The sequence below is a fragment of the Gadus chalcogrammus genome, chromosome 16, assembly GCF_026213295.1.
Source record: "Gadus chalcogrammus isolate NIFS_2021 chromosome 16, NIFS_Gcha_1.0, whole genome shotgun sequence".
NCBI lineage: Eukaryota > Metazoa > Chordata > Actinopteri > Gadiformes > Gadidae > Gadus > Gadus chalcogrammus.
In genome coordinates this window covers 35,825,153-35,852,530 of record NC_079427.1, presented here as the reverse complement: position 1 = coordinate 35,852,530, position 27,378 = coordinate 35,825,153, and the positions used below count along the sequence as shown (strand labels likewise).

Sequence of the window (27,378 nt, the reverse complement as noted above, 5' to 3'; positions counted from 1 at the left end):
GGTCAGAAATCTTGGTGTCATGCTGGATAGCTCTCTACATTTTAATGAGCAAATCAATAGTGTGGTAAGAAGGTTTTTTTTTATCAACTGAGAGTTATAGATAATCTCAAGTCCATTTTATCCCAGAATGATCTGGAAATTGTCATACATGCTTTTATTACCTCCAGACTTGATAACTGCAATATTTTATACAGTGGTCTGATGTTCCCCCAATTCCCCTGGAATGTTCTGATCCAGGGGAATTCAGAGTGACTCGCTGAGCAAATTCAATGTTCAATTCTGAATGTCCAGGGTAACGATCCACCACTTGTCCAAAGAGAATCAGTGGAGGCACGTTAGATCAAAGGACAATCCAACAGACTATGCTTCACATGGATTGAAGATAGCAACATCTTTGGATTCAGCAACATGGTTGAATGGTCCCGACTTCCTGTCACAAAAGGAAACCGAATGGCCTGAAGAGCCAGGGGATATTCGCCAAATTCCTTCAGATGATCCAGAAATAGAAAATGACCAGTGTTGGGAGTAACGGCGTTTAAGTATAACGGCGTTCTTTTTCAGTAACGGAGTAATCGAATTAATTACTTTTCTCATCGTTGCAACGCCGTTATCGTTACTGATAATGTAAAGTGGCGCGTTACCGTTACTACAATTTGGTTGATGAAGCGTGCGGTGTCACACACCAGGGGTCTCATTTATAAAACTGTGCGTGGGATCGTTACTAAAAATGTGCGTACGCCCAGAAGCCAAGTTTTGCGTGCGCCAAAAAATATTCGGATTTATAAAACACTGCGTACGCACACCTGTACGCAATCTTTGCTTTATAAATCACATACTGACTATAATTGTGCACAGCTGAATCAGCTTCACGTTCCGCCCTCTACACGCCCCTTTTTAACCATAAATGGTCAATGCAAATGACCTCATGAATGCGATCTGCATATAAAACAGACTCAGATGCCGGTATTATGTCGTGTTGGAAACAATGGCAGAAGTACTGAGAAAATCAAAAAAGCGAAATTTCACGGAGGTTGAAGTGGAGACACTTGTGGGTGAGATGGAGGCCCAAAAGGTAGTTTTGTTTGGCGGTCACGGGATTGGAATCGCCAACAACAAAAAGCAGAGTGAGTGGCAACATGTTGCTGCAGCAGTGAACTCTGTCAGTAGCACGGAGCGCACAGTCCCAGAATTTAAAAAGAAGTGGTCTGACATAGAGTTACATATTTTTATGTAGCCTACCAATAAATCGTTATGGTCCCTAAATACCCTCTCCCTCCGAATCCTGCATGGTCCGCCAGAAGTGCCATATGGTGCAGCATTACCACGGCGTTCACCTCTGTATTTATAGGGTTACGGTAATAAGACTGACGAGAACGCCTTGGATAATCAGTTTGTAATTACCCACGTAAAATGTTCTTGAACATAACCCCTTTTTAATGCCTGATTTGTCATGAAAAGCATCAAGAGTAACGGACAACGTTTGTGATGGGTGTGGCTTGGTTTTTCACACTTGGGATTTAATTGACATTTGATCATGTGTTTACAGTGTCACATAAAAATATAATGTCATTGACACATGTTTATTCCATGCAGTCACGCCGTCAGTGGACAGTATGGAGTGACGGGATTAAATATAGAGAATTTCTTTTTATTTCTATTCTAAGGAGATATTTCTGGAGTTATAACTGAGAAATAACGCAGTGGACTTAAATTATTCTGATTAGGATTTAACGCATGATACGGGTTGAAATTAAATTGATGAAGGGCGATGATAAAACATAATCGTTCTTCTCACTCTGCAATTCTTCGGTCTGACTTCAGTTCACCACCACACCGTCTGTGTCGCCAATTCTCCTTTTCCTCCAAACCATGCGTACGCATGGGTCAGAGTTTGCTTAGGGCTGCGCACATTTTCCCGTCAAGTTGGTTTTTTATAGATCACAACCTTGGCGTGAAAAGTCACGTACGCAACTTTCAGCCCCGTTTTGTGCGTACGCAACGGTTATAAATGAGACCCCAGCTGCGTGGTAGAGAGCAGGGGCGTGGGGATGATGACACCGTTGCAAAGGCGATGATGATTGGCTGGGTGGGCGGATGCCCTGCTCACTCTGTCTCACTGCACGCTCTGACTACAGCTCAAGACAGCGACAATGGCGACGAGCCAGGGAAATTCAGACGTAGCGTTCTCTAACTGGAAGTACCGGCAGTACTTCTCACTCATGGAAATGAAAGGCAAGAATGTGTATGTATCATGCACGCTATGCCCATGGAAAAAAACTTTATCCACGTCTGCCTCAAGTAACTCAAATCTAATAAAGCACCTTACATCAACCCATGCGAATATGACACTTAGCTGCTGCAGCTGCTAACCCAACCCCAAGCCCAAATGCAGCTAGCGTGAGCTCCAGAGAAGGAAACGGAGACACTCTCAATCAAACAACGCTCGATTTGTTGTATTGAATATTTAAGAGTTGGATAGTGTTCTGTTTATTGTGCAATGGTATACAGGTAGAGAATTGCACTACTTAATAGCCAGATTTTCCTTTGTTTCTTTTTACCCAAATTTACATTTGCACTTGAATTTTATTTTCAATATTTATTTTCTATGTTTTATTTCTATGCATCATATGGCAGGCCGCAATCTATTGAGTTCAAATAAATACCAAATGTTCTAAAATACTGTATATAGTGGTTTTATTCTTCAATCAGTTAATATAAACATCTTCGACGTTAAAGATGTTATAGAACCTAACAGCGTTATAGAACATGAAATATAACGCCAGTTACTTTGCTGAGTAACTAATTATTTTTACAATGTGGTAACTGAGTTACTAACTCAATTACTTTTTGGGAGAAGTAATTTGTAACTGTAACTAATTACTTTTTTAAAGTAACTTGACCAACACTGAAAATGACATTTCTGTGAGTTGTTTAAGTATAAGCAAAAGTGCAACCAGCAACCTCATTGAACACTTCTCCTCTTGGAAAAACTACGGAGAGCTGTTGGCTGGTTGCTAAAACTTAAAAGACTCCTGCTTCTTCAAAGCCAAAAGGCAAAGGAATATGTGACTAACACCAAACCTGCAGATCAACCTACAGATGAACTCCATCACTGGTCAGATCACTGGTCAAATGATTGGGAGTCATATTTTCCTGTCTGGTTAGTCGAGCTGTTCACCTGGAAGTGGCGAGCACCTTGGATACGGCCTATGTCGTAGAGGAACAATACCCACCATCAGAACAGATCGTGAAACCGACTTTGTTAGTGCTCAGAAGGAACTGGAGTCTGCTTTGAAACAGCTGGACCATCAAAGAATCCAGGATTCACTGCTGACCAGTAAGGTATCCTGGTTGTTCAATCCTCCGTCAGGAGCCCACTTTGGAGGAGTGTGGGAACGATTGATCGGACTGGTAAAAAAGGTGCTTGCATCCGTTCTGAAACATCAAACAGTGGACGATGAAGTGCTCCAGACAGCTCTATGTGAAGTCGAGTCAATTCTCAAAGACAGACCCAACACTAACCCAGCTCCAAACGATTTAAAACCGTCACAGCGAACCACCTAATGCAACTGAACGCTTAACCACTCATGCCACCTGCCCTCTTCTGCAAAGACGACATCTACAGCAGAAAGAGATGGAAACAAGTCCATTACATTGCGGACCTGTTCTGGCAGAGGTGGATTAAAGAATATCTGCCACTCATGCAACAACGCCGAAAGTGGACTAACACCAGAAGAAACTTTTCATCAACGATGTGGTTGTCATCGTAGATGAAACTGTACCAAGGACGTTATGGCCCCTTGGCCATGTGGTAAACACTTTGCCTGGGCCCAAAGATCTCGTCCGGAGTGTTTTGGTTTAAACAAAGACCCGGCAAAGGCCCGTCGATAAGCTCTGCTTGCTTTTGGAAGCTGAAAACTGAGTTGAATGACATGCACATGCCCCTGCACACATGCCCCTGCACACAAACATGGCCCTGCACACAAACATGGCCCTGCACACACTATCCTTCACCCTTCCTTGCATACATGAACTCTACACTGATTCAACCATCATTCCTGCCTAAGGTCTGCATATGGTGAATGCAACGCAAGAGACATTCATGTAACATGGACTTTGGGGGGGATTCAAGAGGAGATAATGTAAATTGTATTGTATTGTCAATGGATGTGATATGTTATTGACAAGCGATCTCATATACTTTTGAAAGATTTCAGTGGTTTAAATTTGTACTTGTTATCTGTCTCTATATCATTTAATTAAGGTAATTGTTTTGCTGTAGTATCACAATTAGGGGCCGGTATGTTGGAGCCATTAAAAGGAGTTTTGTTGAGAGTTAAACACTCTCTGTACGTGCTTTCAAGGAAATGTGTGTCGGACAATCTGTGCCTATAACCTTTGATGGAACAAGAAGGGTGAGCAAATACCACTTCAACAATGGAGGCTTTCTCTGTGTTCTAAAGATTAAATTAAAAAAGGTTAAACATATTTTCATCTTCTTCATGGGTTTAATCTGGAGAAAAGTTATAGCAAATTATAATCACAAGATTTTTACATGATTTAGTGTAGCTAGTGCTTTTTTATTGTTGTGGTCATGTTTTGTTTGAGCTGAAGACCTTTGGGTCATGGTAGTTTGATCTGGGTGATATTAGAAATGGTGGGCCAGATGTTGTGGCGTTGCGGCTCCTGGTTTGTCCTGGCCAGATGTTGTGGTGTTGTGTCCCCGATGCTCACCATGGAGTTCATAGCGAAGTGGTTGTGCTGGGTCAGGAGCTCCACGGCGTGCTGGTAGCCCACGCCAATCTCTGTGTGGTTCTGCAGGAACACCTCCTTGTTGTGGCTGACCCAGTCAAACATCTGGAGAACACAATAACATCACTATGACATCTACAGCAGAGATGAGGAGCGAGCGAGGAAGAGAGGTTGTATGATATACCCTAACCGATATACCCTAAGAGGGTGATGATGACAGAGAGAGAGGAGCCTTACTGTCAGTTTATTGGCTCTCCTTTGGAATAATCAACTACAAAAAACATTTCAAAGTGCATTCCCTCACAAGAACAGGAGCTAGGCTACTGTCACTCTGTAGGACATACAACTAACAGGGATAATTTCTCCTTTACCTGTTATAGTGAGGTTCTGACATCTACAGTCGAGTGACATCACTATAACATCTACAGTAGAGTGACATCGCCATAATATCTACAGTAGAATGAGATCACTGTGACATCTACAGTAGAGATTACGTCATGATACCATCTACAGTGGAGTGACATCACTATAACATTCAAAGTAGAGATGACATCACTATAACAGGTAAAGGAGAAATGATATCCCTGTTAGCTGTATGTCCTAAAGAGTGGCAGTAGCCTAGCTCCTGTTAACGTGAGGGAATACACTTTGAATTACTTTTCAAAGATATGGGATGTTTTAGTAATTGATTATTTTAAAGGAGTGCCAATAAACTGACAGTAAGGCTCCTCTCTCTGTCATCATCACCCTCTTAGGGTATATGGCTTAGGAGATATTGTACAACCTCTCTTCCTTGCTCGCCCCTATCTTTATCCTACATCTCCATCATCCGTTCTCTCCTCCACCTGTTACTACAGCCGGTCTCTACTCCATCTCTTACTACAGCCCACCTGGTCTCTCCTCCACTTGTTACTACAGCCAATCTGTTCTCTCCTCTACCTGTTACTACAGCCCATCTGGTCTCCCCTCCACCTGTTACTACAGCCCATCTGGTCTCTCCTCCACATGTAACTACAACCTGTCTCTTCTCCACCTGTTACTACAGCTAATCTGTTCTCTCCTCCACCTGTTACTACAGTTATAAGATTCTCCTCCCAAGCTGTGACGGGGACCGATCAGATCTGACCTTCTCTGCATCCTGCTCATAGAGGCGGAGCTGGAAGCACTGGTCCAGCTTGAGCTTCCTGGAGCTCCAGCTCTGGTGGAGGTGCTGGCGGGTGGAGTGGAGCTTATCCAGCAGACTGGCCACCTGGGGGGTCAGAGAGACCAGTCACAGCCTGCACCTTGGGAGCTCTGGACCGGGTCCAGGTGCTCTCCACCTGGGGAGCTCTGGACCGGTTCCAGGTGCTCCATGTGTTGGAGGTGTAGCAGAGCGGTCCCGTCATGCGGGTGTGTTGCTGGGTCTGGACCTGGGTGGATGGCGATGGGACCAGGGCTTACGGAGGTCAGAGAGCCATTTAAGGGTTTTCACCAAACACATATCATTTCCTGCTCATATTTACAGACAATTAAATGATATTCTTGGTCAATGATATCTCTTATTAGTGAGTGAGGCAACATTAGAGTAAACATATCAGCGTTGACAATCAGAGAGCAATTGATTTTTTTGCTGATTTAAACGTAGTAATTTGTCGTATGTTCTTCAACATAGTAATCTTTCTATGCCATTATGCTACAAGTGAAACACCTAAGATGGCGCAATTTAATTGGTTCACTATCTCGGGGTATTGGGCAATGCTTGAGATGATTGAGATCTCAAAATCTGGATATTGTTTTCATAGCAAAATGTCTCGTCTAATAAAAACAAATAAATACCGGCAAGCCGTTTTATCTTGTTTATTTTTGGAGTGTTCACTTGTAGGATATACTAAAACAATTATTCACCTCAGGCTCCGTGAATAGTGGGGAATAGCCCTACTATTCCGCACTATTCACTTCGCCTTTGGCGAATAATTGTTAATTATATCACTGTTACTGAAATAATACCATCAGCGAGAGTAAAATCCTATGTCTCCCTAAACACTATGAGACCCTCTGTGTGGACGTATGGAGCTCTGTCTGGGTGGTGTGTGTGTGTGTGTGAAGCTATGTCTGGGGGTTAGCTTTTAAAGTGAGGGAGGAAGGACTGCGCGCTTGGTTGCCATTGGCCTGCTTGTTCTGTTAGTGGCATATGGTGGCATAAGTATGTGAGACTCAAGTGGTTTCAGGGTGTTTTGGTGAACTACAAAATAGCAGGGAGGAATAATTATGTGAATCGAATTGATACAAATCAACCAGTGGCAGCATTGTACTTGGAATACAAGGGCAGAAGGAAAGGATGCATAGCCAATTAGTCAAATCAGGCCTACTCTTCAAAAAGAAAATCTGGGCCTATCATTGGGCCTATTTTTGCCCTCAATGACTGAAGCTATTTGTTGTAATTTGTCTATGTTTGTTTTCAGCTACAATTGTTTTAAGAAAAATGAAGACACAAGACCAAAAGTGATGCCATTTAAAATGCATCATGCTCTGAATCATTCACTAACATTCTTTCCACAATATCAAACAGAACGGTCAGAGTAACAAACAATTAAAAGAACAACAAGAACATTATTTCACAACTATTTATTCAGAGTGACTACTTTTCATGGGCTGTAAGCCTAACATTGTTTGAGGCAAATTTGGATGTTAATGGATGTTTCAGAATGTTGGTCATTGGTGGCCAATTAAGATTGAGGGAATTCATCTATAGATCAAGTCAATCCTCCTCGCTGTTTGCGTTGCAAAGATATCAGTGACCTGGCCATACCAAAGGGGAAGTAATTTCAGAATAACGGCGTGTGTAGCTCCACGTTTTCGCCACCCTTTCAGACGGCTTGGAAACCCAACAAAGGAGTGTCGAAAAATAGGTAGGCTCTGCGCGTTTATTTCGGGACCTTGCCCAACTTTTGGCGGTGGAAACGCCAATATAAGCGAACCGAGCTGCACCGAACTGCGCCGCTCGGTGGAAACGCCAATAAAAAACAAACAGTAGCACACCGCTTAGTGGAAGCGAGGCATACGACTGAGCGGGTTTGTTGGTTCTCATAGCCTAGACTTGAGGGGATAGTCCCTCTCCTCCGGGCTGCTCCACAGCCAGGGCTCCTGCTTATTGGTTCATAGCGCAGCCAGGGCTCCTGCTTATTGGTTCATAGCGCAGCCAGGGCTCCTGCTTATCGGTTCATAGCGCAGCCAGGACTCCAGCCTATTCGTGAATAGATGATGGCACGATTCAGATCCCTTTGCTAGTCACACCCACTCAGAGGAGGAATTTCCTCCTCTCTCCCATTGAACCCCATGATATTCACCGGCAGCCAACACTGCCGGGGAAATTAATAGGAGTCAATGGAGGCTGAGGTCCTCCAGCAGTTATTGTCAATAGGCGATAGGGGGTGTTAATGTCCCTTTACCCAGAGAAACGAACATGACATATACAAAGGCATTAAAGTAGTCATATTTAAATAATGTAGTCTGGGCAATCTACATTATTTATTCTTAACAATTTTAAGGACGATCTTCCTCCCTCTCCTCACTGGAGAAGCCTCCACTGGTATGCGTAGAGCTCTGTCTGGGCGCGGTGTGTGGACGTGTGGAGCTCTGTCTGAGTGGTGTGTGTGGAGCTCTGTCTGAGTGGTGTGTGTGGACGTGTGGAGCTCTGTCTGGGCGGTGTATGTGGAGTTCTGTCTGGGGGCGGTGTGTGGACGCGTGGAACTCTGTCTGTGCCGTGCATGAGGACATGTGGAGTTCTGTCCGGGCATTGTGTTTGGAGCTCTGTCTATGGGGGTTTGTGTGGAGCTCTGTCAGAGCGGTGTGTGTGGACGTGTGGAGCTCTGTCTGGGCGGAGTGTGTGGAGCCGTTGATTTGATGATTGCATACGTTACGTAAGAGGGTCAGGCTTCCCGGACACCTCTAGCATAACTTTACGGTGTGTGTGGATGTGTGAACAGTGGTTTATTAGTGGTAATATATACAATGACCCATAGAGATTTTCTTGGACACGGGATTCATCCAAAAGAGATGGTGGCCATAAAGGTTCCAATGCAGATTGTCCCATGTGACGACATGCACACGTTAGACCACTGATCACCTGCTCAAAGTTATTTTCCCCCTATTCCCTACCTGTTCCCTAAATAGTGTCCTACACAATGTTTTCTATATAGGCATTAGGGGATTAGGGAACAAGTGGACAAGACAGAGATGTTTAACAGGGTGTTTAGGTCGCAGGTCACACGTCACCTTGGGAACCAGGCTCTGGAAGTCAGCCGAGCCAGAGATGCAGTTCCTCCCAGAGAAGCCATCACTGGAGCGGATACACTGGAGGAGACGCTGGCCCTCCTGGTCCAACTCCTCCACCGGAGCCTTCAGGACCTGGGGAGAGGAGAGGAGAGGAGGAGGAGAGGAGAGGAATTAGGAGAAGAGAAGAGAGAAGAGGGGAGGAGGAGAGGGTAGGGAAAGAGAGGAGGAGGAGAGGAAAGGAGCGAAGAGACTAGAGGAGCTTGTTTTGCTTTCAGTAAATATCCTGATTGTTTGTTGGTACCTCTGTTGCTTTCTTGTAGATCGCACCATCTTACCCTGCCTTCGTTAAATGTGACTGCATCACCTTCTCTCCCATGATGGTCTTCAGCTTGTGGATTTCACCGTCCAATTAGAACTACTGATGTTGATATTGCTGCATTGTCTCTGTTGTAGAGACAACGCAGCAACACCTCTACCCAAGTCCCGCCCCTCGACCCGTGAAGCCGTCTTATCGCATTTACTTTCAAATGAAATCCCCAATATGTGTAGGGTCCGAAAGGGTAATTTGGGGTGCGAAATCAAGCCGGTACATCACCTCGGTCAGTTTAAATGCGCGGACCATGCCGGGGATAAAGGCGAGCATAAGACGAGCATATTTGGCAGTGTAAAAACGTTAAATGAGCTGCACGCATGAACAATACATCATGGAGGACGACCATCAGAAGACCCAGGCTGCATCCGAATACTCGTACTTGCATACTATATAGTATGCATTTTGTAGTATGCGAAAAATCTAGCGCGTCCGAATACTGTAGTATGCATTCTGTAGTACGGAAGTCATTTCCGAATGCATACTACCGCCAAAGTGAACCACGGACCACACTACGCTATCCCACAATGCAACCGGAGTCTGGTAACAAACGAAGAAGAGATGGCTGACCCGACACCACCAACAGCGGCTTTTTATTCGTGTGTGTGTGTGTGTGTTCAATAAAAAAGGAAAAATTAACTTCAATCGTCTTTTTCACGGAGTAACAAATAACTGTAAATGTATTATTATTATTCCAAAAAAATGACTTACCAAATGTCCACATATATACAACATAACCTGCCGGTAAGTCGCTCTACGAGATGACCGACGACGACGCCTTCTAGCAGAGATATCCATTTCAAGAGACATTCGCGTAGAAAGAGACATTTTTTTATTTAATAGCAACGATAACAAGACGGAAAACAGGTAAATTTTGCCGCCATCTGGGGGGAGATACGTCATCTCCAAACATCCGGTGGAGTTTCGGCGGCGTTCGGAGGCGTTCTACGCATGTCTGTAGACCGTACTACACAGTCAAGTGTAGTATGGTCAAGTAGTAGACACTAGACAGAAATTGTATGTACTAGGTATTCGGATGCAGCCCATGTCTGTGGTCTGACCAATCAAATTAGCCGATAACCCTAAGATGCAGATGCTAATAAAATAAAATGTAAAAATAAAATATATAATTGTACTACTATATAATAGCAGGCCTGTTGGATAAGTAACTCCGGCACACTTGGTCAGTGCGCATGTGCCAAGCAACCCGCAGCTCACACACAAACACACACACAGCAAGCACGCACACACACACTCACACACATACACCATACACATGCATGCAGGCACACACACACACGCAGACACGCTGCACAAACGCCCGCGTGGACACACCGCACACACGCACACGCAGACACAGACAACAGCAAGACAACAGCAAGATCGAGATAACAGCCCCGCCGTCGAAACCCACCTCCTTGAGCAACCCTACAATGTCTTGCGATGTTAATACCCCCCCCACCTTTCTGACTGTCGTAGCAGGTTGATCATTTTATCATATAAAAACCGTTTAATTCAAACGTTGCACAGACCGGCATATCAAGAAAAAAGTTGCACTATCTCTTAAAAAGACAGCGTCCCTATATCCCAAAACGAAAACATGTCAATAACAGAGTATGGTGAATTATTATAGAGTCCACCACAAGACTACATTTTGTTGCTCAAACGTATTATTACTCACCTCCTTGAACATTTCAAACTCTCACGTTAGGTAGCCAATGTACAATCCGCAATCTTGCCCTGTCTTCCCCTCCCCCCTTCTCCCTCTCCCCCTCACCCCCACAAACCTGTGCTTTATTTCACTATAGTTAGGTAGCTTGCTGCCTTAGCACTTCGTTTATTTCACTAAGGTGCTCCTGTAAATTACTAACCCTTGTTATTATTATTGTCACCCAACCAATAGTAGTTGGCATACATTTTTTTAAATGTCAATGCACTTTGAGCCCTGAATCAAGTAAGCATTGCATAATTGATTTGCATGCATAGTATATTACACTTTCCATTGATCAATTACCCCTATAACCCAGAAATTGACTCATTTTATAATGTAATCAAATGCTCACACACTAGCTGCTTTCAGACAAACGTGTAAGTCCTGATATTCTCTGGCTACTCTCCTGATGGGCCGTATGTGTGAAAAACATATCCTGACATTGAATAATGCTACCTCTGAGGTAGTAGGAAATGTAAATTACCTTATATACGAATGAGGAGTAGAAAGTCGGTATTTCTTACACCAGTTAAGTGGGCGTGTTGATGATGCTTCTGCATGTCATTGAGTGGCCCTCTAAATGATAATCAGCCTGTTGCCTTTTGTTCGCTGAACCAAACATTTAAGAATATTTAAATGTTGGCAATGCTTTTAAGAGTCATTCGTGGTGAACGCTTAAAGATAGGTCTTAACCCTAAAAGTACACATCATACAATCAATTACAATACATATACATACAATACACAAGTTCACAGCTGCACGCGTATATATACAATTATTTTTTAATTCATATTATTGACAACAGTTAGCTGAACATTATAGGGTCCCGTCCCTCCACTCCCTGTTTTCTAAGGTAAACACAGAAATCAACTACATTTGTTTGTTATATGTTAAACGAGTCAAACAAATACTTGCTTTCTCCAGTAACGCAGTCGTTCGCGAAGGCTTATACTCTTTGTAGTTTCTTCTATTTGTCTCTAACTCATGCTCCAATCTTTTCATCGATCGATGCTTCGTATTTTGTGGATGCAACAGAATGTATGTGGCATCATTTTAGCAACATTTAAGATGATTGCCACACTTATCCCGCCTCTTGCGAACCTAGGCCCTACGTCAAATCCCGCCCCTTGCAAGCCCACCTCCCTACACCCCCCGTTGATTCTACTGATTTCTAAAAGACATCGATGTCGGCATATAAAGCATGAATCATCCAAAACAACTTCTTGCATCCGGCGCAATTGACTTAATCACTGGCGCATGTGTCGTTGCTAGTTTGCAACTGGCGCAGAGCGTTCTTTTCCCTCCTGCGCAACGCGTCAGTAAATTAGGGAATCATCTTGCGCCCCAAGGGGCGGCTCGGCGAAAGGAGGAGGCGTGTTCTGGCGCAAACGTTCCCTGGTGATATTTCGCAGTTTTAGAAACTTGCTCCACAAACCAGGAAATACCTGGTTTAAAGTCAGTGGCGCGTTGTTCAGATGCTATTTTATATGGTTCTATTTAAGGATATTTAATGTTATACGCAATACATTGTAAACATTGTTTCTTATCAGTATTGTATGCATTATCGTTATCGACTTGTGTTCCTTATATCATGTGTCCCCCCGTTAATATACATTGCCATGGACTGTATTATGCATGAAGTGTTTAGTTTGCGTGTGTTTAAACAGATGGGCGCGCGCGTGTGTTTTACACATACACACGCGCGCGCCCGGACTCATTCATTCTTTTTAACACTCACTCGCGGTAAAACAATGTTTTCTCACGATCAAATACTCATCAATCCTAAAAGTTATGGGCATGTACACGATATCTGTGTCAAGAAAATATGTGTTTGCTGTACGGTGTTTGCAGATGCATTGATTTAAAAGTACAACTTATTACTGCTGTATCAGCTGATCTTTCCCAAATAATTTACCAAGAATGTGTGGCTAGGTAGATGAGAGAAGCAAAGTGTATGCGCGAGGTGCACAAGCAACATTATGCATGCGCCCTTAAAATATGACTCAGTATTTGAAGATGTGGAAGAAAACCTTATTCCACGTGTGAATTAGGCCTTATTATTTGGCCATAAACTGAGCCATTTGAAGTTTGAAATTGGCATCTGTCTCATCGGAGACTGCAGACGCGCTGTCAAAATATCAACTCGTCAGATTCAAATGCGCTCATGGCTCTTAAAGGGGATGGGAGCTGGCACTCTCATTGGTATATTGCACGTTAGGCCCAAACCACACCTACGGGTAATTAGGCTATTTCAGACCAACCCTTTTTTGCGCTTGGTGCTTCTCACTTGCGTTTCATACTGTTAAAATAGGGCCCCAAGTGTGAATCACCCTCATGTATACGTTGTAACATTATAGGCAAAATGTTATTATATTATGTGCTCAGAAATTTGGTACATTATGGACTGGCGTTAAACATTATAGTTATGGGTTTAATAAGAACTAGTTGAGCGCGCAATGCACACGCGGAAACTCTAGTATATATAAAGTGCTACCTTCTTCCTGAGCAGGGTGTGATCCTCGATGAGGCGCCGAGATCCTTCTACGTCCAGCGGGAAGTCCTTCTTACACAGGAGCTCCTACACAAACACACACAAACACACACACACACACAAACACACACACACACACACACACACACACACACACACACACACACACACACACACACACACACACACACACACAGTGGCCTTGTCTTTCTCTCTATGTCTTTGTGTGTAAATTATTATCATTCCACTAGAAGCACCGCTTGTATAGCAGCAGATTAGCAGTTTGTGTTTATTTGTGTCTGTGTGTGCGTGTGTGTGTGTTAGTGTGTATCAGTGAGTGTGAGTGTGTGTGTGTGTGTGTGTATTTGTCTGTTTGTGTGTGTGTGTCTGTGTGTGTGTGTGTGTGTGTGCATGAGTGTGTTTGTGTGTGCGAGTGTGTGTGTGTTAGTATGCATCAGTGAGTGTGTGTTCACTCCGGGAGCTCCGGCGGGAGTCCTGGAGCTCTATATATAAATATTATAAGATGATATAATATATAGTAGATACAGGACTCTCAAGTTTTGAACTGAGTTCAGAGTGAGATTTTGTTGGCGGGGGGGTGGGGGGGGGGTGGTATGTTACTGTATACAAATGTGTCCACAGACATGGTGACTAATGTATGATAGCACCCTCCCCCTCTCCCCCCACCAACTGTCTCATCAGGACAGGTACACAGAGTCCTGAGGAACATCAACCCTCGCAAGGCAGCCGGACCAGATAACATCCCTGGGCGAGCTCTCAGAGCATGCGCCAACAAGCTGGCTGATGTTCTCACATACATCTTCAACCTTTCCATCAGCCATTGCACAGTTCCCTCCTGTTTCAAGACCACAACCATCATCCCTGTTCCAAAGAAGAGCCCACCAAGCTGCCTGAATGACTACAGACCAGTAGCACTCGCTCCAATCATTATGAAGTGCTTTGAGAGAGTGGTGCTGACCCACATTCAGAGCAGCATACCAAACACCCTGGACCCCCTGCAATATGCCTACCGGCCCAACAGGTCCACCTCTGATGCTGTCGCTGCTGTTCTCCACTATTCCCTCTCCCATCTGGAAAATAAAGACTCCTACATCAGGACGCTCTTTGTGGATTACAGCTCCGCCTTCAATACAGTCATCCCCCACAAACTCACCGACAAACTGTCTACACTAGGTCTGCACCCCACCATCTGTGACTGGCTCCAGGACTTTCTGACTGGCAGGCCCCAATCTGTCAGGATTGGAAATAGGACTTCAGCCAGCATCATCACAAACATTGGCACGGCACAGTCCTCTACACCCTGTTCACTCATGACTGTGTCGCCTCACACATAGACAACACCATCCTGAAGTTTGCGGACGACACCGCAGTGATAGGACGCATCACGGGCGGGGACGAAGTGGCCTACAGGAGGGAGGTGGCCAGTCTAGTTTCATGGTATGAGGGCAATAACCTCACCCTCAACAAGGACAAGACCAAGGAGATGATAGTGGACTTGAGGAAGAAAAGGAGTTCTCATCGGCCACTGTGATGTGATCTCCATAAGTTCCCAACTCACCCATGCCATTAATGTAGTCATCCCAGTTTTGATCAGTAACAAAATTTAACAAAGGTGTGCCATCAAGACCAAAAGGATTTGCCACCAAATCAGATACAATATCCTGTCTAAGAGTGGTGAATGAGCGAAATATTCCCAAGCTTGCAAACTGGTCAGCCATAGCTGAAAACTGACAATTGCCATCTGGGAGAGGATCAAAAGCTACTGTCATTCCAGAAGAAACAAATAAGTGAAGCTGATCTGAGTGACTTTTAGCTATGAGAAAAAGCTTTCTTTTCGCATTAGCTGACTAGAGTTAGAGTTTTTCTATTTTTTTCTTTACTACGGGTGACACTAGTTATATTAGCTACCGAAAACCATTTCTGCTCAGGGATGAACGGGTCAAAAGTTAATTAACATTAAACTTTGACCTGTTGGTGGCGCTAGAGCTCTTGAGCTAGTGTTGCCTAATACCACTTGAACCCAAGTAATGGGTGGTCTGCTGTTCAATTATTACAATATTGGGCAATTATTACATAATCAGGACTTGCGAAATGAAGGCTAACCTGATAATGTAATAACCTCCCATTAATGTAACACTTTATTACATTATTGGTAAAGAGTTTATTACATTATTGGGAAATGCACTTTATTACCTTATCGGGAAGTTATTACATTATCAGGTTTTATTACATTTTCAATGGACTCAGATTTTGTAGTGCAGATTTTTATTACATTTTTATTACGAAAATGCCATAATATGTCCCCTTTAAGATTCATAATATAATCCGGAGGCGCACACAACTTTTGGCCGTTATATTGTATATTATATTATACAGATATCTATACATTATATCATCTTATTTTATTTAGATATAGAGCTCCAGGACCCCCCCGCCGGAGCTCCCGGAGTGTTCTAGATTAGAATATTTTGCATCGGTTTCTCTGACGTCTCTGGTACTTCCACAACACGTAGAGACTGTTGAGAATGAATTGGCGTTCACAAGTGGGAGCTTTGCAAACTCAGGCGACCAGGCGAACAAGCGACCGACCAAATAATTTTCTTGGTGCGAACGAAGCATAACAGAATCGCTGGAAATTCCAGAGTGAAAATGACAGCGCAGTATTTTGAGCACCAGAAGCTACCACCTCTTCTGTCAAACAATCAGGAACTGGGGAATCAAAATCACTGCTGTTTCATTCAAACTCTCTCAAACACACTACTATACTTTCTCACACACACTACTATATTCTCTTAAATTGCATAAACAAATATACTCTCTCACACACACTACTATATTCTCTTGCAACTATACTCTCTCACACACACGCACTACAATACTATCTCACATACACTACTATTCTCTCTCACACACTACTATATTCTCTTGCATGACAAAAACGATACTCTGTCACACACACTACTATATTCTCTTGAATATGCAACTATACTCTCTGACATTGTTACCAGGCTGGCCTTGCGGCGGAAGGATTGGAGGCAGATCGACCGATGTGAGCAAGGCCGTTGGCAAGAATTTATTCAGGCACAAAAATGTCCATCAGGAGGCAAAAAATGCAAACTGAATAAACCGAAAAATCAAATCAATAATTCAACATAACTGTCACTAATCTAAACTTCCAATAATCTCGAAACAACAGTCCTCCCCTCGGCACTACTAAAACCCTGGGCTGGTCAAAGAGCCAGGTGTTGTCTCCCGCTCACCTCAGACCCTTCTGCCCCACCTACATGATTTGGACCTGAATATATCCTACATGGCCCGACCCATCCCACTCTTAATTCAATTAACCCTCCCCTACACATTTCTGATTTACCTATCCCCACCCCTAGTTACACACCTTACTACAGACCTATTTGTCTAAACCCCATCCTTACCCCCTACTTCCCTGACACCTTAAATATTCCCCAAGTACCCCAACACACCCCTCTCCTCCCACACACTTGGTCTCGCCCGTCTGATGTCACCCCCACACCGCACAAATGTTCTTCCGGACTTCACGTCGGGTCCTCCCGCAGCCCCCGGCACCCGGAAGCCAGCGCAACCGTAACGCGAGTGTTTTACGTCTTGTCCTTGTTTGTTTGTGCCATGTCCCATGACCGGCTTCCTCATAACGTATGTTTTTTTGTGTGTTGAAGGTGTAATGAAAGTGTTTGAATGTTCTGTGTGTGTTTAATAAAAGGGTACATGTAAATCCCGGTGTGTGTGGCAGCCGCACCGTTACAGACATACACAACTATACTCTCTCACATACACTACTGTATTCTCTTGCATAAACAACTATACTCTCTCACATACACAACTATACTCTCTCACACACACTACTATTCTCTCTCACATGCCCAACTATATACTCTCTTACACACTACTATACTCTCTCACACACACTACTATACTCTCTCCCATACACAACTATACACTCTCATACATAGATGTAAAAGGAGTATAGTTTGTGTATATAGTTTTGCGTTTGTGTATCTGTCTGTGTGTGTGTGTGTGTGTGTGTGTGTGTGTGTATCAGTGTGTGGTGTGTTTTTGTGTGTTTTTGTGTGTTTTTGTGTGTTTTTCTGTCTGTCTGTCCGTCCGTCCGTCCGTCCGTCCGTCCGTGTGTGTGTGTGTGTGTGTGTACCTGCAGCTCCTCCAGCCGGGCTAGCAGGTGGGCGGCGCTACAGATGAACTCCTCCAGTGCCACGCGGAGGTCCATCCATTCGTCGTGGTTGTAGTCCAGTGAGCCCTCGAAGTCCTCCGTCAGCTGGGATGGGTCCACCAGCTTAGCCAGCCCCTCCACCGACACCAGGCTGGTCTGGAACACACAACAAACACTCATGCTAACAACAGCTCACTCTAAGGTGAAGATAATGCTCATACCTTGCTAGTTCTAACACCATGCTTGTCTGTAACAAACAGTAGTAGCTAACACTAACACCAAGCTTCTTAGCCTAATGCTAGTTAGAGCTAATGCTGATACTAATATTAGTATTATATGTATAATGTAGCTGAGAGAGAGAAAGTTCAGATAGATAGGGAGACCTATGGAACCATTTACAACAGAGAGAGAGAGAGAGAGAGAGAGAGAGAGAGAGAGAGAGAGAGAGAGAGAGAGAGACCGAGAGAGAGAGAGAGAGAGAGAGAGAGCGTGAGAGATGGACAGTGACAGCGAGAGACAGTGAGAGACAGCGAGAGACAGAGAGACAGAGACAGAGACAGAAAGAGAGAGACAGAGAGAGAGAGTCAGAGTGACAGAAAGAGAGAGAGAGAGTGTCACCTCAAAGGAGAACTTGGAGCTGCCAAAGTTGGTCTTCTGCTTCTGCCAGAAGTTGTCTGGTTTGATGATGAGTGCCACGCATATCTGGGAGCAAGCCTCCTGCAGGGTCTTCAGCAGCGGCTTGATCAGCTCCCAGCGGGACCCCCGCATATCCATGATGACCGTGAAGCCCCGCTTACACACGTCCTCGCTGATGACACACACACTTATTATGCATACACATATACACACACACGTTTATTATACATACACATACACACATTATACACACACACACTTGTTATACATACACATACACACACACACACACACACACACAATTGACATACATACATACACACACACACACACACACACACACACACACACACACACACACACACACACACACACACACACACACACACACACACACACACACACACTTATTATCCACACACATAATACAAAATACTTATTTTGCACACATACACATTATACACACACACACACACACACACACATTATACACACACACACTCATTATACACCAACACACACACACATTATACACATACACATACACACACTTATTATACACATGCTTGCATGTGAGTGTGTGTATATGTGCGTGTGATTGCATGTGTGCATGTACCTGGGCACGGTAGACAGGTACGTGACCAGTCTCTTCAGCTCCTCGTGTTTGATCCTGTCATGGTTGCTTCTGGAGGGAAAAGTCAGGATTGGGCCTCCTCTCTTATCCCTCCCCCCTACACACACACACACACACACACACACACACACACACACACACACACACACACACACACACACACACACACACACACACACACACACACACACACACACACGTTAATTCTGATTTCTAATGGATCATAAGTTACTATGCAGATTTTGGGTCTTTTCATCTTTACTAACATAGACCAAGAGACCAACCACAGACAGAGAGACCGACCACAGAGAAACAGACCACAGACAGAGAGACAGACCACAGACAGAGAGACTGACCTCAGACAGGGAGACAGATCACAGAGAGACAGACCACAGACAGAGAGACAGACAGAGATAGACAGCCCACGGACAGAGAGACATACCACAGAGAGAGAGATAGACAGAGAGACAGACCACAGACAGAGAGACAGACCACAGAGAGAGACAGACCACATACAGAGAGACAGACCACAGACAGAGTGACAGACCACAGACAGCCAGACAGAGAGAGAGAGAGAGAGACAGACCACAGAGAGAGGGACAGACCGCAGAGACAGACAGAGCGAGAAATACCACAGAGAGAGAGACAGACCATAGAGAGAGAGACAGACAGAGCGAGAAGTACGACAGATAGAGAGACAGACCACAGACAGAGAGACAGACCACAGAGAGAGACAGACCACATACAGAGAGACATACCACAGAGAGAGCGACAGACCACAGACAGCCAGACAGAGAGAGAGAGAGACAGACCACAGATAGAGGGACAGACCGCAGAGACATCTTATTTTACAGACAGAGCGAGAAATACCACAGAGAGAGAGACAGACCATAGAGAGAGAGACAGACAGAGCGAGAAGTACGACAGACAGAGAGACAGACCACAGAAAGAGAGACAGACCACAGACAGAGACAGACAGAGTCGTAGAGAGACAGAACGGGTGACAGAGAGACAGACAGAGAGACTCCAATACTCCAATATGGAGTCCTTTCCTAAATTTTCTTCATCTTTTCCCGCGGATTAACACAATTACAGCCGACGGTTTGCATTGGACATTAACAGAAAGGTTGACCGCAACTTTTCTGAGGAAGTATTATCCGACTCACTGAGACACGATTCACAGGAGCTTGGACTACTTCGTCTGCAAAACGCGGAAGTGTTAAAGCGAGGCTGGTTAATACGCCATACAGGCCTACTCCTCCAATTCTCCTCTTGGCGAACGTAAGGTCTCTGGACAATAAAATGGATCATATACAGCTGCTGAGGTCTGCGAACCGCGATGTGATGGAAGGCTGTGTTTATGTGTTTACGGAGACATGGCTAACCGACAGCATCCTGGACTCAGCCATTAAGCTTGAGCAGTTCACGTGCCACCGTTCAGACAGAGTCCTTGTGAAAAGAGGAAAAAAGAAAGGTGGTGTTGTCTGTGTGTACATCAGTGATGCTTGACGTCGATGTGTTTATGATCGTAAGGTGCTGTCCTTTCTATCAACGAGAGTCATAACGGCGACTCTGCTTGTTGCTGTGTATATCCCTCCCACTTCCAACAACGCTGATAGAATCTAGGCACTTTGGGAATTTCATAACGCCATCGGTGAGCATCTGACAGCCCACCCAGACGGCTTTTACATCTTCGCTGGGGATTATAATCATGCAAATCTGTTCTCCCCCAATTCCAGCAACATCTGAGAAAGTAACACTCTGGACTTGGTTTAAACCCCACTCAAAGGTACTTACAACTCTTCGCCCCTCCCCCACATCGGCCACTCAGACTACATCAGTGTCATGCTAATGGTGCATTTCACCAAGCGATGCGATACGGTTAGGCGCAATTAGGTGCTGTACGGTTTGCGTTTCCACCGCCAAAAGTGGGCGGGGTCCGAACTTGGCCGCAATTAGCCATACCAATTTTTTTTTTCTCCTCTGTTGGGGTACCAAGCAGTCTGAAAGGGTGCCAAAAAGTTGGAGACACACACCCTGTCCGTTGATTTGTTGAAAGCATCATCACTTCCAGGCGACAGGGGGATGACGACAAACAAACACAGTAACACAGAGGTATTTCTGGACAACTGTGAAAGCATAGTTTATAGAAGAAAATGTTGCAAAAAAGTTTGCCGTCCCTTTTGGACGTCCTAAATTGTTTATTTTTGTTTAATGTGTCACGTTCTTCTTTTTGATTAGATATATTAGCAGGCTACACTGTGTATATCTGCTATGATGTCACTATGCTTACGTAGCTGCCGCACTATGGCCATCCAGCCTAAACCCCGCCCTACATTAAGGGTACTGTCGGCGGTGGAAACGCAAGCCGTAACTGAGCCGCACCTGACCCCACCTAACTGTACTACATTTACCGGACCCAATCGTACCGGACCTAATCGCATCACTTGGTGGAAATGCGCCATAATGCCAGCTTACAGACCAAAGGTGAAAGTCACCATAACCGGTTTTGAAGCAGGTGTTTGTGTGGCCAGAGGGGGCCTCTGCTGCACTTCAGAACTGCTTTGAAACCACTGACTAGAAGATGTTTAAGCAGGCAGGCAACTACCACGACAACTACTACAGACATTGAGGAGTACTCTGACTGTTACCTCCTACATTAGCAAATGCATTGCTGATGTTACCATCCCCAGAGCCATCACCACCGGGCTAACCAGAAGCCATTGCTGACAGGAGTCTGCGTGCTCCTGAGTACCAGGAACACCGCCTTAAGAGCTTGGGACGCAGCCTGCCTGAGGGCCAACCTGTCCCGTGGCATCAGGAAAGCCAAACCTCAAAAAATAACCGGACACTTCAAAGACAGCAGAGACACACGGAGCCTGTGGTGTAGGATCCAGACCATCACGGACTACAAACCCTCACCACAGACCTGTGACAGCAACACCTCTCTGCTGAATAACCTCAACAGCTTCTTTGCCAGGTTTGAAACCCACAACAGCATGCCCCCACAGAAGACTACCCCCTCTTCCCCACAACCAGGCCCTGTGCCTGACTGAAGCCAGTGTGAAGAGTACCCTCTCCAAGATCAACACCCAAAAGTCTGCAGGTCCATACAACATCTCTGGTCGTGTGCTGAAGGACTGTGCAGAGGAGCGCGAAGATGTCTTCACAGACATTTTCCACGCTTCTCTGAGTCGGGCTGTTGTCCCGTCATGCTTCAAAGCCACCACCATCATACCTGTTGCAAAGAAGCCTTCACCATCGACTTTCAATGACTATCATCCCGTTGCACTGACCTCCATAATCATGCTGCTCTGCCTTGCTCGGCTAGTCATGGCTCACATTAAATCCACCCTTCCCACCACCTTGGACCCCTATCAGTTTGCATACTGAGGTATCAGATCCACTGAGGATGCTATCTCTTCTGTTCTTCACCCAGCCCTCACCCACCTGGACACAAAAAACTCATAGGTCAGAATGCTGTTCATAGACTTTAGTTCAACATACAACACCATCATCCCTCAGCAGCTGATCGGCAAACTGAACCAGCTGGGGCTCAGCTCTTCCCTGTGCAACTGGCTGCTGGACTTCCTCAGTGAAAGGCCTCAGGAAGTGCGGGTCGGCAGCAACACATCCAGAACCACCGTTCTGAGCATGGGGGCCCACCAAGGTTGTGTGCTCAGCCTCCTGCTCTTCACGCTGCTGACCCACGTCTGCGCTCGTCCTTCAGTGGCAACCACATTGTGAAGTTTGCGAATGACACAACCATGGTTGGTCTCATCTCCAACGCGGTGCCTCTACTTCCTCCGCAAGCTGAAGAGAGCAAGAGGCCACCATCCATCAAGTGCTCCTTCTACAGAGGCATCATCGAGAGCATCCTGACCAGCTGCATCACTGTGTGGTATGAGAGCTGCACTGCATCCAACCGCAAGACCCTGCAGCGCACGGAGAAGGCTGCTGGTTGGATCATCAGTGTCCTACTCCCCTTTCTCCTGGACATCTATGGAACCTGCCTCACCCGCAAAGCAACCAGCATTGTGGGTGACCCCAGCAACCCCTCACACAGCCTTTTCGGCCTCCTACGTTCTGGGAGACGGTACCGCAGCCTCTGTGCCGGCTCCACCAGACTGGGAAACAGTTTTTACCAGCAGGCTGTCAGGAAGCTCAACTCTCTCCCTTCCCTCCCCACTGAATTCTGAAAGCCCCTCCCATCTGCCCCCAATAACCCCGGACCATTTACTTTTTTATATATATACCGTTTTATTTTGCATACCTTTGCACTATTCAGAACTATTTTGAGCTATTTTGAATTTATTTATTATGCATTTTACTTATTTCTTTTTACAAAATTATATCATTTTAAACTTAATGCACCATGGGTCAGAATCCAACGTTGGAATTGACAATACTTGACCATAGAGAGAGCGACAGACCACAGACAGAGAGACAGACCAAAGAGAGAGAGACAGACCCCAGAGAGAGAGACAGACCACAGACAGACAGAGAGACAGGCCACAGAGAGACAGACCACCGACAGAGAGACAGACCACAGATATAGACAGACAGACCACAGCCAGAGAGAAAGAGCATAGAGAGACAGACCACAGACAGACAGAGAGACAGGCCACAGAGAGACAGACCACCGACAGAGAGACAGACCACAGATATAGACAGACAGACCACAGCCAGAGAGAAAGAGCATAGAGAGACAGACCACAGACAGAGAGACAGACCACAGAGAGAGAGACAGACCACAGACAGAGAGACAGACCACAGAGAGAGAGACGGACCACAGACAGAGAGAAAGCCAGAGAGACCGACCACAGCAAGAGAGACAGACCCCAGACAGAGAGACAGAAGGAGAGACACATCACTGCCAGAGAGACCAACTACAGACAGAGAGACAGAACACAGCAAGAAAGACAGAGCACAGACTGACCACAGACAGAGAGACAGACAAAGAGATAGACCACAGACAGAGAGACAGACCCACAGAGAGAGAGACAGACCACAGACAGAGAGACCAACCACAGACATTGTAACCTCAATAGGTAGGGCAAGGAACTAACGCTGAAGGGTTAGGGGTTATTTTCCCTTGTTACTAACCTGACACAAAGGCGACCTTCTCCTTTAAGATGGGCAGGACGTCAGACGCCCTGATGTGATCGCTCCTGAAGGACCCTGGTAAAAGAGATAGCATAGCTGCATTAGCATCGAAATACAAATGAGCACACATACTCCCCCTTCTCTCTCTCTCTCTCTCTCTCTCTCTCTCTCTCTCTCTCTCTCTCTCTCTTTCTCATGTCACGTCTGAGGGTATAAATGGCTACAGAAGGGGACAGGTAAGACCCTTCTGTTCCCTAGCAACAGCTGTCACGAAGTCCAACTTACCACAGGCCTGACCACATAAAATAGAGGAGAGGAGGAGAGAGAAGGAGAGGAGAGGAGAATGAGGAGAGGACAGGAGAGAGGAGAGGAGAGGACGGGCCTTGACCACGTCCTAGCTAGATTATTGGTAAGATCCTCTGAGACACAAGCTGAACATGGTGTATGTTTCCTATCTTAGCTCTTTGTGCTCGAGCACTAGAAGCTTCCAATGGTAGGACCTTTGGAATTCACTTATCGTGAATAATTGATGACTATGATTCGAGAAGTTATAATTCGAGAAATATTGCTCCTCAATCTCTGCCAATTTATATTTGTTCCAGTCAGCCCTTTGAGCTGAAGTCCTTGGTCTAGCTGTGGACTCAAAGCCTTCCACAGGACAGAGGTCCTTGTGGACCAGGTTCATGTCCTTGAGGTCTCTGAAGCCGACATCTGATCCAGGGACAAATGGCAACTCATTTCCTAAATCCTATTCATGCAACTCTCGCAAAATTTTTACTGAATCTGAAGAAAAACTAAATATCCATTGTGATCAGGACGTTCTCAGGAGCATTTATAGTGCACTTGGTGTCATTAGCTTTTTCCTTCAAGCAAATTGTTAATTTTTTTTTAAACAGGCAGAAAGGTTCTTCAGTTCAAATAAGGCCAAGATACCAAGGGTCATCTTTTGGTGGCAAACGGGGTGTGGCCGTTTAGGTTGACGCCGGGTTACGAAGACCCTGTGGTCGGAGCAGTAACTTCATACTTCTGGTTTACATATGTTTACTTTGTTTGACATCTCTCAGGTGATCACGTTTGGAGTGGTAGATTTTTGTATTTTTGCTCCATTCTTTTTCCATGTTAATAATATTGTGGCAGACGGCAGGAAGGAGTGAGGGGAGTGGTATATCTGGCAACCTGCTTGTTCCACCCCCAAGCCTTATATGGACTTCCTCCCTATACCGATAATAATAATAATAATAATACATTTAATTTAGAGGTGCCTTTCAAAACACCCAAGGTCACCTTACAGAGCATATAGTCATCATACATTTTTTTTTAAATAAGACATTGTGGAAAAAATAAATAAATAAATAAGTAAATAAATAAATAAATAAACATAAGCAATAAGAAATAAATAAAACAAAAACAAGACAAAACAAAACAAAAAAACAATCAAAACAGTGATCAGTTAGACGTTGTGTGCGAGTTTGAACAGGTAAGTTTTGAGTTGTGACTTGAAGGTTGTAATGGTGTCTGACTGTTTTATGTGTGGGGGGAGGGAGTTCCAGAGCCTGGGTGCTGAACAGCTGAATGACCGGGCACCCATTGAAGTGAGTCGTGATGTGGGGATACATAGTAGTCCAGCAGAGGTTGAGCGGAGGGAGCGGGAGGGAGTGTATTCTTGGAGGAGGTCGCAGAGATAACTGGGGGCTAGGTTGTGGAGAGCTTTGTAGGTGAGGAGTAGGGTTTTGTATTGGATGCGGTTGTGTACTGGGAGCCAGTGAAGTTGAATGAGGACAGGGGTGATGTGGTCAGATGATTTGGTCTGGGTGATGATCCGGGCGGCTGAGTTCTGAATGATCTGCAGTCTGTTGATGAGTTTGGTGGGGAGTCCGGTGAGGAGGGCGTTGCAGTAGTCTATGCGTGATGTGACAAATGTGATGCAAGCCTGAGGATCATTAAGCAGGGGTGCTTGGGGGTTAAAAGGGCTAACAAACTACAGACAGGGGCTGTGTGAGTTTGGAAGCCTAGAGAAGTACAGACAGTATCTGTGTGATCGTCTGGAAGTGCTGTATGGCCAACGAGAGAGCGATAGATGGAAAGTGAATTGGATGGATTACGGATAACGGATTGTACCCGAACTGAGGTGGATGACCCTTTTCCCACCCTGTTGGTTGTATTTACTCTGTAAATAAATCACCCTAACTTTGAACTGCTCTTTGTGTTGTGTGGTTTACTATTCAACGTAGCGTGGAAACCCAGAACCCACGAGCCTGCTACAATATAATAAAAAAATATTCAAAAAAAGTATACCATGCTTGTCACATCATGGTATGAATAGCACAATGCACTGATATAAAGCACATTTTTGGGCATTTGTTACATGTTTCCCTCAAACTTTTGGAGGGGATAATTACTGAAAATGAGGCCAAAGAATGATTGGAAACATGATCACAATAGTGTGGCTTGCATTGCAACCACATTCATACTGATTAATGATTTGGTATGATATAGGAGCAAGTAAAGGTTGCAGAAAAGAGTCACAACTCTTCTGTTTCGGTGGAGCAAACTCTCTGCTGAAGTCAGGAACGCAGAGTCGCTACCAAGCTTCCAGAGTCTCAAAACTCCCCTCTTCAGAGTTTACCTGGACTCTGGACAAGAAACTCAACACTCACTTATTCAGAGTTCACCTGGACCCGAAACAAGAGACTCAAGACTCACTTATTCAGAATTCACTTGGACTTTGAAATGTACAGACAGGAATAGATGGTTATTTCTCTTTCTTCTGACAAGGTACTTGTTTTAAGTCGCCTAGGTTAAAAGCGTCTCTCTCTCCCTCTCTCTCTCTCTCTCTCTCTTACAATCCTCATATTTCTAGAGGAAAACCACATCCATCAATCTCTGTCATTGAACAAAAAACCCACAGAGCTCTTACTCTCTCCCCCTCTCTCCTCTCTCTCCCCTTCTAATAGGGTGAGCCTATAATGGAAGTTAAGTGCTCAATACCTTCTAACGGACACACACACATGCAAACGCACACAGGCACACACACACACACACACACACACACACACACACACACACACACACACACACACACACACACACACACACACACACACACACACACACACACACACAGCACCCACCAGGGGTAGAGTTGGGCACTTTTTCATACCTGGAGCTTACCGTACCGGCCTTGCGCTGAGTTGTTGGGGGG

General features: G+C 45.0%; 1 protein-coding gene across 1 annotated transcript in view; it reads right to left on the bottom strand.

Moving 5' to 3' along the window:
• Positions 1-27,378, bottom strand: part of kalrna (kalirin RhoGEF kinase a) — a 303,497-nt gene that overhangs the window by 207,076 nt on the left and 69,043 nt on the right. Inside the window, exons 2-7 of the mRNA XM_056610756.1 lie at positions 18,419-18,608; positions 17,783-17,956; positions 13,582-13,665; positions 9,007-9,138; positions 5,879-6,001; positions 4,735-4,857 (exon numbers count right to left, since the gene is read on the bottom strand). Coding sequence (XP_056466731.1) covers positions 4,735-4,857; positions 5,879-6,001; positions 9,007-9,138; positions 13,582-13,665; positions 17,783-17,956; positions 18,419-18,574 — 792 coding nt within the window. The 5' untranslated portion in view covers positions 18,575-18,608. The remainder of the gene's footprint in view (positions 1-4,734; positions 4,858-5,878; positions 6,002-9,006; positions 9,139-13,581; positions 13,666-17,782; positions 17,957-18,418; positions 18,609-27,378) is intronic.